At 40.7% G+C, this 17,302-nt stretch overlaps 1 protein-coding gene across 1 annotated transcript in view; it reads right to left on the bottom strand.

The window, feature by feature from the left end:
• Positions 1-5,058: 5,058 nt before the first annotated feature.
• Positions 5,059-17,302, bottom strand: part of LOC142010364 (uncharacterized) — a 115,395-nt gene continuing 103,151 nt past the window's right edge. Inside the window, exons 12-15 of the mRNA XM_074988681.1 lie at positions 14,524-14,584; positions 9,089-9,288; positions 8,321-8,420; positions 5,059-6,994 (exon numbers count right to left, since the gene is read on the bottom strand). Of these exons, the coding sequence (XP_074844782.1) occupies positions 6,932-6,994; positions 8,321-8,420; positions 9,089-9,288; positions 14,524-14,584 (424 nt within the window). The 3' untranslated portion in view covers positions 5,059-6,931. The remainder of the gene's footprint in view (positions 6,995-8,320; positions 8,421-9,088; positions 9,289-14,523; positions 14,585-17,302) is intronic.

The raw sequence follows: 17,302 nt of genomic DNA, 5'->3' as shown, positions 1-17,302 counted from the left end.
AAAGGAGCCCTGTCTGGATGAGCCACGTCAATTTCAAAGTGCCGCGGCTGCCAGCATTCTAATGAGGTGCTGAATTTGTATTTCAGCACTTCATTAGTAAACTTCGAAAATGGCCCTTTGCATGGCCATTTCAAAGTTTTGGGCTAGTGTAGACACAGCCCCTGTCTTTTAATAGACTATTAGCCTCCAGAGGTGTTCCATATGTGTCACACAATGCCCCACAGCCACGGACTCTGGCCACTTCCATCTTTGCTGCTCTCCAGGTGCAGCAGGAATTAGGGAACATGAAGCATGCAAATTTAAATTTGGCACCAGGAAGCTCATGCCTATGGGGTGATGCTTGTGAGAAGCTGAGAAAATTATTTTTTTGCTATCAGCACGTTGCGCACGCATCTACCCATTAAAAATAGCCCCAACAAGGAGTTCAGAGAGTCTCTACCTCTGAAAGCTGATCACTTAGATTTCTTTTTTCAGAGCTGGCACCAGCCCCTGCCCCATGTGGCGGTTAGGCTGCTGGGGCGGGTGTGTTTGTATCAGAGGCCAAGAAAATTCTTTTCCGTGGTTTACATTTGTGCAGGGTCCCTTCCACCCTCCACAGATGCCATGCAGTCAGGATCTTTCCCACACCCAATCACATCAAGTGGCTAGCCCCCCACCCAATAAAAGGATATGCCACCGTTCAGTGTGGACCGTGCTGGCAGGCAGCACCACGTCCTGGCTTGCATGCTGTAAGGGTTCCAAAGACAGGAAGGATTTTTCAGGGGCTTGTTCCCCTGTCCCCCACCTGAGCACCACTAAGGGGACTGTCTTGACTGGCCCTTTATCCACTGATCCCCCAAGCCCGCCCCCCATGGGATGAAAGGGACCAGCCCCTAACAGTCATTTGGGTCTGACCAACCCACCTGGGCAACAGTGCTTGTTGAAATTTGGCGAGCCCCATTCCCCCATGCTGGGCAACTCCGTGTAGTCTGGACAAGCTAAGCGGCAGTGAGCCACGTCAATTTCAAAGTGCCACAGTTGCTGGCATTCTAATGAGGCGCTGAATATGTATTTCAGCGCTTCATTAGTAAACTTCAAAATGGCCATTTGCATGGCCATTTTGAAGTTTTGGGCTAGTGTAGACATAGCCATGGTGTTTCCACACTAGCTTAATTCGAACAACACTACCTTAAGTTGCTTTTCAAGGTGTTATAATTCTGACCTTAGTGTTGCCTAAAATTGACAATGGTATTTTCAGTGAAGACAGTGACATTATAAAATCGAGCTAACAGCCTTAAATTTGGTTTTATCCTGTAGTGTAGGCATAGCTTCAATCTAGTGATATAAACTTGTCTCCCAGGCATGTGACTTAACCATGCAAGTCTACTGTCAGGCTGAATAGAATCTTCCTGTAATGAGTGAGTGTGAAGAATAGGAAACTTTTTGAAATCTTGAATTTTTGCAAGAGTTTCCTATTCAGCTTTAGTCCTGGTTTCAGCACAGAACACCCCGTTAGCAGTCTTCTCTCCTTTTATTAAAGATGTGTCCTGCTTGATAGTATCCACTGATCACACATGTGGCAGGATGGCACAAGGAGACAGGCCTGTTCGGGTTTTATAAAACCTTAAATTAGCATCTGGAGACCAATGCACCACCAGTAGACTCTGGAGTACTGGTGTCATAAGTCCCAATAAAACTCTGTATTCAGTAAGAAACTATATTTTGCACTAGCTTCAGTCTCAAAGTTTTAAATATGACCTTAGTGGTTTGAATGCTTTTGAGAAGTGACGCCATAGCACAACTCCCTAAAAGTAGCAGTTTCTGGGTGTGGCTTAGCAATGGAATGGAAGCTGTATGAAATCATCTCATGCAATTGCTGGTGATGCAGAACTGATATACCACTATTTTAAGTTACTAGAAAATTGCAGGTAAGGATAAAATACTTTGTCAGAACTCAGCATTATATGGGCTAAAAACTCCCTTGGAGCACCATGCCATCCTAAGAATTTTCCTTGGTGTTGCTGGGAATTTTCAAGATTAGGGCCTCCAGGATTACTCTCAAACAAGTTGCAGTGCTTATGAAAAGACTTCATATCCTGTAAATGTCTGCTGGTTTTTGGAGTTCACTTGCGAGTCTCTTGAACATAAAGGTCATAATGCAAGGATACCCATAAAGCACCTAACTCTTTTGACCTCTGATAGAGGGATGATGCCTTTTAGGGCAATTCTAGTTTCCACAGCACTACCTGGAGCATAGGATCAAGTGATCTTCTGTATATGTCTGAACAGTACACTAGGAGCCTAGTATTATAGGGACTTATTTGGACTGTAAAGATGCTACTAGAAAATGGAAGACATGGTTTGCAAACAAAATATTTCTTAGGAAAGGTTTGGTCATGCATTAAAACCAAAATTCTGTTGTCTTAACTGTGTTTTTCTTGCTCTCTGAAACATTGAGTGACTCAACTATTCAAGGGTTTCCTAGCAATGTCCAAAAACTGCCGGGAGTTTTAGCTTGGCTTTCCAAAACTTGAACTGATGCCATGATTTTTTTTTTTTTTTACAAACAGACTATCAATTCTCTTGTCCAAAACAACAACACATTAACAGGTTAGTACTATGTTGCTGAGAAAATGGCTTTAAAACCCACATATAGGACTACTTTTTTAAAGACTAGGAATTTCTTTAAAAGTTTTGGGTATATCTGTGGTATTTAAAACTTGTGACACCAAGTTTCAGAGCCCCACTCATGTGACTTAGGCTGAGGGTAGATTGAGGTGGTCAGGCTGTAGAGCTAAAAGTAGCAATGTAGACATTCAGGCTTGGAATGGCATCTGGGCCCTATGAAGGGCTCAGACTCCATTCAAAGCTCAGATGCTTATACTGCTTAGCCCTGTAGCCTGAGTCAGTTGACCTAGGGTTTGAGACTCTTGATGCAGGTCTTACTGCAGAGTAGATGTGCCCTTGGTGAAATAATTTGAAATCATGCTTTCTATTTTCAGGTGCAAACACTTAAAAAAACTACAAGGGAACTTATACCCTCAGCGATCTTTTCATTTAAATTTTTTTTTGAAAAATCTAACATTAATAGAAATGTGCTTGCGACTTCTACACTCAGTAAAATGTTTAAATGCATATGCACAACTGAACACAGCCAGACTGTGTCAATGCTTTCCTTGCAGTTTGAGCCAATATTGCCCTAGAGCGTGCTTCTTGTGGTCCATGTCTCCTTCTGAATAGAAATGTTACTACGTTTCACAATAGTGCTTTCTGACAGCATTTGGCAACTCCTTTCTTTCTCCCTTTTGCTGTCCCACTGCTTTTGGCTCCACAAGTCAGCAGAAAGCAAAAGTGTTCTTGACTACACCGCTAAATAGTACTCTAGGAATCAAGAAGCAACATTATTGGCTAGGAGGAATGAGATATGGTCAGTAAGTCTAGGCAATAAGAGTGTTGGAAAGGAAAAGGGGGATTTGAAATTGAGTACCAAAAAGTGAGTAATAGAAGTGGGGGAAGAATAGATGGAAAGGAAAACTTTGATGCAAGAGACTGAAAGAGCAAACAAGGAAGTAGCATAGAAGGCAGGAGCAAATGATTTACAAGTAGTAAATCTTGGCTTTTAGGTTAAATTATGCATGTTCAGGTATTTTATACTCCAAGTGGGAGAATGCAACTGGACTTAAAGTTCATGTAATTCTTTTTATAGGCAAAAATTATGGCTCCTGGCTGTTATTGCAAAACTGACATTTTATACTGGAACAAGAACAATAATTGAATTTGAAAATCTTCAGTTTTAATAGTTTAAGAAATCAGTACTGCAGGTTAATAGCTCTAGTTTAATACAAATTGTAACTTTGCCATGTGCACTTAAGCATACATTTTTAGCTGCACTAAACTTCAATGCTAGGACTCAAAGTTCTCAAAGTAAACTTGAGCTAAAAATGAGAACTTGTGGGAAGTTCAGTCTGTAGTGTGAATTCAGGGCTTGTTGATTTGTTACTTGGGTGGTAGTAAGGATTTAGCGAAGAAGGCTTCATATTAAGTGCTAAAGTGTGTTTCTGTTTTGATGTATAATTACATGGACTTTAAATAAAATTTCTCCTTATGGGGACCTGATTCTATTGGAGATAATATAAAGGAGGTTGCACATGTACATGACTACTTTAACCTCCCCTCTCTAAGAGAAATATATGAAACTTTAAAAGTAGTAGTCTTTTTACTAGACAGTTATGTAATTCTTTCTACTGTGTGACTTGGCTCATGCTTCAGCAAAGTATAAAGCATTTCTACATTACAGTGCCCTATGTTAATGCAGATGGATAAGTCTGAAACAAGGCAACACATTAAGGATACTCCTACACTGCAGCGATCTGTCAACAGAAGTTACTGTCAGAATAGATCTTTTGGCAAAACTTCTGTCAACAGATCACATCCACACACAAGTGAATCGGAAAAGTGATCCACTCTGTCAGAGAGCGGCCAGACTGCCTGGCCACTCTAGCCAACTAGAAGCTAAGCAGATAGGGCTGCCTGGTGAACCAGAAGCCATTTCTGCCTATAAAGGGTCCCTGGAGCATCTGCACAGCTCTTTTTTTGTTGCCAAACTGTTGACAGAGGCATTACTCCTCATCTGGGAGAGGCAGAAGTACTGAATTTTTATCAACAGACTGACAAAACATATTTAGGTAGATGCTCAGTTTTGTCAACAAAGCCCTCTAGTGTAGAGGTGGCTTATTAGTCCTCAAAGAATAACTCTTGGTCCCAACAATGGTTCGCTTGTTAGTAGGTAAGCGTAGAAATAAAGCATTGTTTTTAAAATGTCTAACCTTTGTTACACATTTTAGAACAGCAGTTCCTTTTAAGAACTAGCTTCTTCACTAATCAGTTTTGAAAATTTGCATGTATTGCAGATGTAGTAATAGTCTGAATGCTTACTATTTACTCAGTCATATGAAATATAGTGCTAAGAAACTAAAATATACCTTGTTTTCTTAACTCTTCTCTTTTAGACCTGAATAAAGGTTGGCAAATTTTCTTCACGGGACAGAAAGGAGATCTAAAATAAGGTGTACAAACTGATATTTTGAATGCTTTTTATTAAAAAAGTCACAAGCTGGAAATCAAATTAAATTTGCAAGTTTTGAAGTAGAGCCTTGCTAAATCTTCAGACTTTTGTCAGGTTCAACTGGAATGAACACAACTGCTTGGAAATGCAAACATTCCATGAAGAGAAGGCTTTTTTCGTAAATATATTGGACTTGAAATGACTTCACAATTCAAAATAGTAGATTCACAGCAGCCTAATTTTTTTGCTGTTTCAACAAATATCTTACTCTTGTCCTTTCATACTCTAATTCCTGTCTTGTGGTCTCATAACTACAATTCTGTTTACATAACTAATTTGTATTAAAATACTGTAAATGTCAAAGTACTCATTTCTTCACATTAAAACTTGCAAAGGAGTTGTTGCAGACAAGACTGGGAATTTTTGATAGCTGTGGAGACTACTGTCCATATCTACTACCAGAACAAAACATGCTGAAGATCTTAGAATATTCTCTTTAGAGATAATACTAAAGGCGGAGCAGAGGTGAGAAAATATTTTACTTTCTAGGTGTGCAATTGTGATTCTCTCATGATATGCAGCAATAACCCCATTCTTCCAGTACTGTAAAACAGATTCATATTCCACTGTGCATAAATTGCATGCAAATAGACCAGGCTAGTCAAGGGGATGGCAATATTAGTTAACTGTCTTAAAAAAGATCAGTTGTAAGATGGGTAGGAAAACCAAAGATCTGTCAATGTTACTATTACATTTATTAAAGAATCAGCTGAACCATCTGTAAACTAAGTATGTAAAACTTGATGATCAGTTTAACATATTACCTTTAATATGTAACCAATGACTTTCTGTGCAAGTTTCTGTCCTAGCCTCTGATTCCTTGTAGAGGTGGGTAGGCATTTACTAACTGATTGGAAGCAGCAGAACTAACAATCAAGGAAGCAGTGCCTGAGGTGACCTATGTATCAACTGCAAGCCTCAAATTATTTTGCCTCTGACTAGTCAGACTGACACCTTAGGAGTTGCTCATGTTCTTTCAGCCAAGTGCCATTAATTTGCTTTCTTCTCTTGTCTTTGTCCCTCCTCCCCAACATATGCTCTTCTGTGGGGTTGGTCTCCTGCCTTCCCGTGTCATCAGGCACAAGAGCCAGGTGATAGGTGGTTTGCAAAATGGCTGATGCACCCACTTGTACGTGAAGTGAAAAGTCCACAGCAAGATGCAAATTAGGTCTGAGGCAGCCATTTAAAAAAAAAAAAAAGCATTTAATTTCATAGTGAATGCTCAGAAGATTGCCTTACAGCTTTACATGAGTGATATTAGATTCAAGAATGGAGTTAAGTACATTTCTGACCAAATGCCCCTAAGTACTCTCATCTTTGCTGAAGTGAAAGCTGGACTTGCATCTGTCATAGTTTATTGAAAAATAGATTTACCTACTTTAAAAAAAATACAACACACACCTGCCCTACTAGGATTTAATTGCTCAGCTTGCAAGAGCTTATAATGAGAAATTGATTTCAGTACATTTATGTAACTTTCAACTACAGATGCATCAACTCACACACTGAGGTATGTTCTAATAGTTAATATGCAGTTCATCTAAAAGCTTAGGAACTAGTTATATTACATAATGAATTATCTATCTTCACAAAGACCCATTTAACAGCTACTTTGAACCACTCCATGGTAATACTGCTCTATAGCCAAATCCACTATTGTTAAAGTGAACAACATTCACATTGTCTTAAATAAGATTGAGATTTGGTCCTCAAAGTTGTTACGTTCATTGGATTTCATAATATAGGAACAAGTGTGTAGGTTACATCGTAAAGCTGCAAGTTCAAGGCTGGTGTCAGTTTCTGTATCTTTAGTCATCTTTTTCCACATTAGAAAATGGATCCTCCTTTGTCCACGTAATTTGTCCAAAAAGTAACAGCTGACTTAGCCTCCTTAAAATTAAAAAAAAAAAATCCTAAGATCAGCTGTGTACATTTCTAACATTAAGGCATTATTCAAACTAATAGATATAATGAAAGCAACATTTTGATTGTATCAGCTTGTCCTAGCATGCTTTTGAAATTTTGAACTAGTTATTTATAACAAAATATTTCCCTATTGTGTTCCATGGGAATAGTAGTTTGAGCTCCTGTTCTGTCCCTACCCCTTTTCCTCAGATAGGCTCAGCTTTCTTGCTAGAGTATGTCTCCCAGTATTCAATGTGTTTGTCCCTTGGACTAAGTTCTGAGGTGTATACCTTGGGAGTCACATCATTCCAGTTGCATCATGGATGATCCAGTCTGGGCAGGGGGGGCTTGTGCTATAAGGGAGAAGGGGGAGATTAGACCCCCCCACCTCCCAAACAACTCCCTGAAAGAAGCAATGCAACACAACAAGGAAATGGAATTCAGTGTTGGGCTGGCTCTAAATGACTTTTTTGGGGGGTGGGGTGGTGGTCAGTTCAATTAAGGAAAATGAAACCTTTTGGTTTGGGAATGTTGAAAGCTTTAATTTTGATGAAAAATAAGGCAAACTGAATGGCAAATGAGACCATTTCTTAATGTTTTTTTAAAATGTCCATTACACAAAAAATCTTAACATCAGTTTTTTGTCTCAGGTTGGGATAAGAAAAGTAAAGTAGTAGAATTTCACACAGGACAAACATTCTGAATTTTTGTTCAGCTCTACTTTTGGTATGACTGTAGGCTTTCCTACTAGAGAGCGGTTATAGATGTGCTTTGGCTCAGAACAGCATCATTCTCCAGTGATCTGCAACAGGTCCATCCCCTGGAGAGGGTAGGAGAATGCTTGTATTCCCCTTCTGCCTCACATGGCTGTAATTTCCTCATGTTCCTCATCTTTTCTCCATCATCTTTAGCAGGCCCTCTCCCTGCCTCAAGGTCCGTATAAACCTGGCTTGCCTGGCTCTCCTGCAAGTATTCGGATGCCCCGGATAAACTCATTACCTCATTGCCCTACGATAGCCCATGCAGCCTGAAGGCTACTGACCAGCAAAAGGATTGGTAACCGTGGTCTTGCTCTAATGAACTTCTAAAAGGTGGAGAAGCTGTACTGGTGAACCCTAAGAAATTTGCCAAACCAGAAGGTCTCTTTTGTGAGAGATCTGATCTCAAGGGGAACCCTCTGAGTGCAATGGAGGGTAGACTGATGCTATAATAGCTCTGCTCTATGGATACTACAAGGAAAGTGTAAGGGTTGAGTGTATGACAGCTCTGGTCTAATAGGAGACAAAAGAGCAAATAAAGATAGATACATACCACAACTGGATTGTTCAGAACTATCTCTTCCATGGTAAGAGGTACAGTGATCATTTCACGTGGGGCAAAGGCATTGTGACTGCATTTCTGATTCTCCAAACTGTAAAACACATCCAAAACCTCTTTCGAAAATAACTCATCTAAATAATCCATAAGTATAACTGTACTGTTAGGATAGCAACATAATCACTATGGTTGAGATAGATTTTCTGTTCTAAAATTCCTGGCTTTGCTCTGCATTTTCTCTCATTTCACTTTGGGAAGAGAATGTCTAATCTTTTCCCTCACTCCCTGTTAACTTTCGGGTGCATTCTAACTCTACAGCAAATAGCATGGATTTTATTTGCACATGAGAATATTTACAGGCACTCCTAAATTCTGCTGCGCTCAGTCAACTTGATTTTAAAATTTCCATTTTGGTATGCATGGTACATAGTCTTGGCTGAGGAGTATATGTTTTGCTTGAAAAGATTTAGTTTCAAAATAATATTACGGACATGTAGCCTGAGTTTGCACAGCAGGTTAAATGTTAACTTCAGAAGCAAGCACCAGGGTGTGATGCTCTGAATATTCACTGGTAAGTATATTTGACAGTTCACACCTACGTGTATTTTAATGTGTGATTGCTCTAAGAGCTGAAACGTTTCAAGTCACACTTACAAAAGGAAAAAGGGAATGGAGTCCTTACTATATAACAAGTTTTTTTCCAGTCTAAATGAAAGAGCATAAGCATTATGCACTGATTCAGGCAAGTCAGAGTATACTCACATTTCAACACCTTTACTTTCATGTTGTTTCTCCTTTGAATAGTTCTTCATTTCTTTAAAAACCATGCATGCTTTAGATAAGCCCCCATGACGCTGCTCCTGCTGTTTCCTATGCAGCAAAACTGGCAGTGTGCTTTCCTCCGTCCCTCCTTCAGTGGAGTGATTTCCAGCTGGTTTATGATTTGGAAACAAATATTCCATCTTGGGATAACAAAAGCACAAGCATTGGTTACACAAAGATGTCCTGCATTCTCAAAGCAGAACACTGGAAACTTCTCTTTAAAAAAAAATAAACAAGAACAAATAACCTAGCAACATGGTATGTTCAATTCAATCTCAGACTTGTGATTCACATTTGCTACTAGAACTGTATCCTGAGGTTAACACCAGTTTTAGAATCTAGTTTAAGGAAAACCTCTCCTAGTTGTTCTGTGATTACTACTTCAGCTGGAATCACACCATGAGGGTCACACTCACACCTGATATGCAGTTTGTATAAAATTCAGACCAGGACATAGCTCAGTGAACCATGCACGATATACCTTTGAAAGAAAAGTTAATAAAATTCCCTTTTCAATCCAGTAGCATAAGTACTTGAAACTAGTATAATAAGAAAGACCACTATCCAGTGTCAGATAATGTTTGTCATGGGCTGTGTTGCTTTTTTGGCATTTTTCAATAAATAGGCATTTCCAGTCATTTAGAACAAAGGAGAAACTTGTTTGTTTTGCTTATTTCCTTTTAACTTGAAATAAAGTTTCTTATTTACACTGATAATCTTCCACATATCAAAGGGAGTTCAGGAGATGAGTTTTAGGAGAATTATGTATTTCTATGCCTGAGGTATATCCTTCACATCAAATGGCAAGACTTTGTCACAGATGAGGAACTTTGGAACAGAGCAGGACAAAAATCATTTGACATTCAAATCAAGAGAAGGAAGGGGAGATGGCTAGGCTACATCTCAGAAAACTATCCTCCAGGATAGTCTGTCAAGCTCTCGTGTGGAACCCTCAAGGAAAACGCAAAAGGGGTGGACCCCAGACAACATGGAGAAGATCTACTGAGATTGAAGAACAAGGGGTACTCCTGGAGTCAGCTAGTAGTTTTGTCTTGAGACAGAAGTGGAGGAGACTTGTCGATGACCTATGGTCTACTCAGAGTACAAGGGTTTAAGTCAAGTAAGTGGTAGCTTTTATTAGAATAAATATCTAGGACCACTTTTTAGTGACATTTTATAAACACAGGGCCTACTGCCAATTCCATTGAGTCAACACAGATTTTACTTTTGACTTTAATGGTAGCATGACTGGATGCAGAAAAAAAAAGTTTCTCTGGCTTGCAGAGCTTTTTCCTTATTTTAGTCATAATAGACCTATAACACTACCAGGAGAGTTGAATTATTCATAGCGATAAGACAGTCAGCCAGTTTCAAGGGTAACAGAGATAGCTGTGTTAGTCTATATACTATCAAAACAAAAAAGCAGTCCAGTAGCACTGTAAAGACTAACAAAGCAATTAATTAGGTGATGAGCTTTTGTGGCACGGACCCACTTCTTCAGACTGTAGCCATACCAGAACAGACTCAATATTTAAGGCACAAAGACAATTTTCCTGATTTGTCAACCTTGATAACGATTTTGGTTTTCTGTGCCTTAAATAGAGTCTATTCTGGTATGGCTACGGTCTGACGAAGTGGGTCTGTCCCACAAAAGCTCATCACCTAATAAATTATTTTGTTAGTCTTTAAAGTGCTACTGGACTGCTTTTTTGTTTTCTATGCATTTTCCCCATTGAAAGTTGAAATTGGCCAATAACTTCTCATTAATTCACCAACTGTAGTTTCAGACACAGACGGGCAGAGGAGCCTGCTTATTATGAACTAAGATACAGGTACACTATATTTACAGTGAGGCAGAATGAAAATTCTTAACAGTTTCTATGTCATGTGATGTGCAACCTGCAATGCTAGTTACACCGAATCTCTGCAGAGAGTGAAGATTTGCTATAAAACATCAACAACTTCCCTGCATGTGGCTTTGCTGATGATTGAGGATCTTGATAAAAAGTGGCAGGTAGGAGGGAGATGTAAGGAGAATTTTACATTCAAGGAGGTATATAAGTCAAGCCGAACTTTTTAAGTTTGCAATGTTTGCAGTGAGGCTAAGTCTACATTTCAGGGTTTTTCAGAAATAATTTGGACAGTAATGTCAAAATACAGATAGTCCCAGCTTACGAACAGGTTAGGTTACGACCAGGTGTTCAGAACTATATTTGGTCGTAAGTTGAAAATACCCTTACACTGCAATCCCTCGAGGTATGGGAGGTTCCCGTTCCACGCAACCCTTGCGTACCTTGAATTTCACGTAAGTTGGGCAGGGGGCTTTGGTTGGAGCCCTGGGAGGGGATTAAGCCTGGGGTTGATTAGTGTGGCAGAGGTGGTGGGAGGGTGCAGTTGGGCTGAGGCTTGCAGGGGTTGGAGCTGGGGCTGCGGGGCTGGTGAGTGAGGGGGTTGGATCTGGAGCCCTGTATGTCGGGGGTTGGGAGCCCTAGGCATAGGTTGAAGCCAGAGCCGCATGTGCCAGGGAGTGTGAGCTGGGGCTGTGGGGGATTGCGGGGGGGGGGTTAACTGGGGAGGGTAGAGTAGACCTTCATGTGCCTGGGGAGGTAGACATTCAGTGGCTGACAGCCCAGCGTGTGCCGGGGGTGGGGGTCAGCTGGGGATGGAGGGGGTTGGGCTGGGCAGAGGGGAGAACGAATGGGGTGAACCAGGGTGAGGGGTGGGTTGAGCTGGCTGGGTGGATAGAGCCCCTGTGCACACTGGTGGCTGACAGCCAGAGCCCCAAGCATGGGGGAGGGGGTGAACTGGGGCTGTGGGAGGGAGTGTTGAATGGGGGGTGCACCACGGTGGGGTGGGTGAGTGGAGGGGAGCTGAAGTCAGAGCCCCATGCATTGGGGGGGGTTTAGCGGTGGGGGAGGGGTAGAATGGGGTGCAACAGGGTAGGGTGCTTGAGCAGGGGACAGGTTGGAGCCCTGTATTTGCTGAGCCACCTGCATGGGGGGGTGGTGACCTGGGGCCACACGGGGGTTGTGGATGGGGGGCGTCAAAGCCTGGGTGTGCAGGGGGGTTGGGACCCAGGGGGTTAGAAGGGAATCCCTCACTGGGGGAGGTGAGCTAGAGGGTGGTCGTAAGTCGATGTGTTCGTAAGTCAAGGACTGCCTGTCAGTTAGTTCTGAATAGAGTGTTCACACTGCAGGAGTATTTCTCAATTGAGAGTTCATACTAGAGAGCCCAATTTCGAAATAAGAGCGACGATGGGATGTCTCCCTGGATGCCAATTAAGTTATAATTTCCTGTGCTTAGTACACACTGAACCAATTTAGACAGTTGTTTGTTTTGGTGGACCTACTATTTAAAGTTAAATGCACTGTTATTCCAGAACAACAAGCTTTGCAGTGTGGGTGCCCCATGTGTGTGTTTTACACACACACACACACACACACACACACAGAGTGAACAAGTCCTGAGAATCTATGACCCATAAACAATGTGTGCACTACAGAGATCTTTCAAAAGAAGCCCTTCCAGAAGCTCTACTCTGAAACAGCTTCTTTCAGAAGAGTACGTCCACACACAAAAAAGCAGATCAAAAGAGTGATCTGCTCTTTGAAAGAGTGTCCACACAGCCCCCGCTCCTTTGAAAGAGCAGGCCAGGGACTGAAAAATCAGGTCCCATGAGGACTGCTCTTTTGGGGGTGGGGGAGAGGAGGTAGGGTCTGTGGAGCATCTACACATATTTTCTTTTGAAAGGGGGCGCTCTTCCTGACGCGGGAAAGGAAGAGCGAGTTGAAAAGGGTGCTGCATTCTTTCAATTTACTTTTGAAATAATGCTTTGTGGGTGTAGGTGCTGCACTGGATCTTTCAAAAGAGCCTTCTTTCGAAAACTCTTTCAGAAGACCTTACTAGTGTAGATGCAGCCATATTTAGGCAGTTAAACAAGTGAACTGATTTTCAAAAGGTGCTCAGCATCCACAGCTCCACTGTAAAAACTGGTAACTTATTTTGCTATTTAAAATCTTGGTCCTGCAAACAAACATTTATGCATATTTGCAGTATTCAAGCTTAGGTATGGATTTTAGGTGCAAATTCAAAAACATCTAGCTCTTGAAAGATTGGCCCTACTTCTCTTTTTAAACACATAAGAAAAGAGCATGAATAGTAGTAGTAGCCTATGCACGTAATGCCCAAAAGCTCCAAAAATGCTTTAGTGAAATCATTTTTTAGACCTATATGCAACATTTTCTAAAATCTTTTCTGTGTGGAAGGTATACTTCTAATAGAATATGTGCCTGGGGCAGTCATACACCCTTTATTTTATAATAATACATTTGTATTCTAAATCGTTGCTCACACCCCAATGTTATGTCTCACCTTCAGGGTGAGACATGTTATGTTTGCACAATACCATTATAAAGCTGTATAACTAGAGTTGGAAAGATTAGATTTTTATTTGTAAATGTCAGTAATAATCAATTTTACCATGCACAGTACCAAACACAAGAAAAACATTCCATCAATAATAATCAGAATTCTGCTTGAGAACTTCTGAAAAGTTTGATTTACAAATATTCGGTATATTTAGACATATGAAGTGGACAATTTGTGCATTAGTGTTTGCAAGAACATTAACTTTTTTAATCTCAGTTTCTATTGTCATTAAATAACAACTGTCTGATTGATCTCATAGTCTGGCTCCTGTGGAATTTCCTGCAACCATGAAAACTTAAGGGAGCATTTTTTCAAAAAAGCTCAGTATAATTAAGGGACCTATAGTAATTGTAAACAAACAAATAATCATCAAATTCTGCCAAACTGAAGTATAACCAAAGTCCCTTGACAATGCCTTACTCCACCTCTCTGCTTATAACTAACGTATAATACAGCAGCAGAAGACTGAAAATGGGGGAGGAGGAAAACTGTGGGCCCCGCTAATGCTACTGGGAGTTTTGCCATTGACTTTGATGAACTCAGGAATTAACCTGGGGTTTAGTTTAAGTTTACTGAACTCTATCTGGAATAATACATATAGGAATTGTGCAAACTTCCATGCTTAGTTCTATCAACGACACTGTCCAGATCCCTAATAATTCAATCCAAGGCCTCTCCAGAGGCTATTAATTGTAACAAATTGTATGGTGGTTTTGTACTATGGAAGTCCAGTGCACAAATCCACTTACCTTCTACTGATCTGTCTACTATGCTGTCTGGATTGAAAAGCAGACTGTAAAGCTTTAAAATAAAAAATATGCTATTCTAGACTTGCAGCATTTGTAGCAACAGTCAAGAAAAATGTTATAGCTACTACTTTGCCTTGGTCAACTATTTATTAAAAAGCAGATGGTATAAATGATAGCAATGATCATTTAACTACTAACCAGATCACGGACACTGTGCTCTTTTTCATCAACTGCAGACTGGCCATTTTTCTCCAGCAGTCTGTTCCAAGTAGCACCCAACGGAGAAAAGCAAATTTAGAAGAAAGCTGTAAGGACCATCACTCTCTGAATACACAGCAGATGTTATCGTAGCTGGAGAGCTGAGCAAATATTTAATTTTTCAGATTGGTGGCCATGCTGCAGTGAGGGGAATGCTTTGGTTAATTTCCAATCAAACTGAATTTTTTTTTTCCACTCACCAAAATGAAAAAAAAAGATTCAGCTAGACTTCACTTGAAATGAACCATCATTTTGAAATCATTCCTTCTCACTTTATTAAAAGAAAACTTCCCTCTTTTTAAATTCAGCTCTGACCACTTCTTGCATATGTCCTGAATTAGGACATAGATTTGGTAGCTCTGAAATGTCATCTTTAAGCCAATTTACCAATCTTTGAGGAAAAAAAAAATCTTACCCAGGTCCAATGATAACTCCTAAATAATGTTCTTTGAGTGCCATCTCTGCCTATTTCCACCTACAGATACAGCATCAAGCTGCAGAACTACCTTGAATGGCAGTTTCTGGTAAGCACCTTTTCTTCCATTTAAGCCCTCGGTGCGTTCTCACTTCTGGGAGATGAGCAAGTGCCCCCCCAGATGGACAATGGATGAAAAGTTCTTAGCTAAATAGGAACAGTAGCATTGCTCTCCCAAACTGGCCATTGACATGCAATGCTAAATCCAGGGAGTGTTGTTGTAATAACAGTCTGCACGCTTACAGCAAATGTGTTCTTTACTGTAAGAAAGTATATTAGCTGTCACAAGAACCTATAACATTGATGGAAAAACGTGCAAAAGCAAGAGACAAATAGTTCAAACACAAAGGGCTACTGATCTAAAACTCTAGGGCTATGGTTACGCTGCCCCAAACTGCTGGCAGCTGTATGCAAATACTGTCACAAAAAGGCAAATTGCTGCTCATTTGCGTATTTGCTCACTGGCGGACACCACTACCAGCACAAAAGAAGCTGTGTAAATGTGGTTCTGCCGCAAAACCTGCCCTTTGCCGGCAGAACCACATTTACACAGCTTTATTTGTGCTGGCGGCAGCATCTGCCGGTGAGTGAATATGCAAACGAGCATCAATTTGCATTTTTGAGACTGCCCATTTGCATACTGCTGCCAGTGGTTTGGGTCAGTTTAACCATAGACTAGGAGTATGTTAAAATTATGCCTGATAAGTGGCACCAGAAATTAATCAACTAAAATGGGTGCATTGGAAATTAAGCCAAGTGAATGATCAAAATAACAAAGAAATGGACTATTCTGCCCATCACTATATTCTGGGGATCCAAAAAAAGACTGGGCTAAAAATTAGCAGAGGCTACTGGAATGCTGATTGGCTGAAAAGAGGGGAAGAAGCGAGTGCCATCATTACTATCCTGGACATCTCCAAGGACCCCAGACCTTCTTCATCCTAATCCTGAAATGCCCTGACCAGCCCAAGCTAGGAGAGAGGGATCCAGATGACATCTCCACTGTACTGGCTACATCTGAATCCCAAATATCGTCTAGGAGTGGAGATTTCATTCTTCCACCCCAGCCCTCCCTTTTTTGTCCTTTGCCTTTCTCTCCTTACTATTCTTTTCTTGGACAAAGGGAGCAGGATAGGAAAGTCTGGCTTAGCCGGCCAAGACTTTGTATTTTGCAACATTGCTCTAAGCCTAACTAAAGAGAGGCACAGAGGAGTAGCAGGTTGTTTTTTGTGAAGATCCAGAGTATCAGTTCTGTAGCATCTTAAAGACTAACACATTCATTAGGTAATGAGCTTTTGTGGGTATGACCCACTTCATCAGATTGGATCTGCTCCAATCTGAAGTGGGTCTTACCCGCAAAAACTCATTACCTGATAAATACAATTGTTAATCTTTAAGATGCTACAGGACTGCCTTTTTTAAAAAAAAGTATAAATACGCTGCCCTAAACAATCAAATGCTGGAACAAGTTTGTCAGACCTCAGAGACAAAACAAAAAGCAGTCCTGAAGCACTTTAAAAACTAACAAAATAATTTATTAGGTGATGAGCTTTCATGGGTTAGTCCTTAAAGTGCTACAGGACTGCTTTTTTGTTTTGTGCAGATACAGACTAACTTGGCTACCTCTCTCTGACTACATCTCAGAGAATATGTCTACACTGCAATTAAAACCCACCAGCTGACCCATGCCACCTGAGATGGGCTCAAGCTAAGGGACTGTGTACTCATTTGGGGTCAGGCTGGAGTCTGGGCTGTAGGATACTGCACAAAGGTCTCAGAGGTTGGGCCTGAATATCTTCATTGCAATTAAACAGCCCCTTAGCCTGAGTCAGCTGGCATGCACCAGCCACCACTATGTAACTACAATGTAGACATACCCAGAAGGACTGACAAGATGAAATGCTGTCCCTGTGTTTTTCCAGCAGCGAGGTTACAAATGAGAATCAACACCAGAGACAGCAGCTGTATTTTCTGACTTTGATCTTTTTCTTGTCTCTTTTGAAAACGGGCCACAAACACAACCGTTCCAGTCCATCTCAACTAGCTTCTTTTTTCACAAAAGGAAAGTTATCATCTTTGGGATCTTCTAAAATACAGTTAGACGAAGGGGATTTCCTTTTAAGGAACTTCTCCAGCTAAAGGAAAAAGGAAGTGATGTTCTTAACGTCCTTACTTAATACTTTACATTTCAAACGTTTTACTGTTTTCCTCCTTTTTCTCCGTCTTTAATAAAAGGTAAAAAAA

This window comes from Carettochelys insculpta, chromosome 3, assembly GCF_033958435.1.
Source record: "Carettochelys insculpta isolate YL-2023 chromosome 3, ASM3395843v1, whole genome shotgun sequence".
In the NCBI taxonomy this organism is placed as follows: domain Eukaryota; kingdom Metazoa; phylum Chordata; order Testudines; family Carettochelyidae; genus Carettochelys; species Carettochelys insculpta.
Note: the sequence above shows the minus strand (reverse complement) of the source record. Positions and strands in the feature narration are given on the sequence as shown.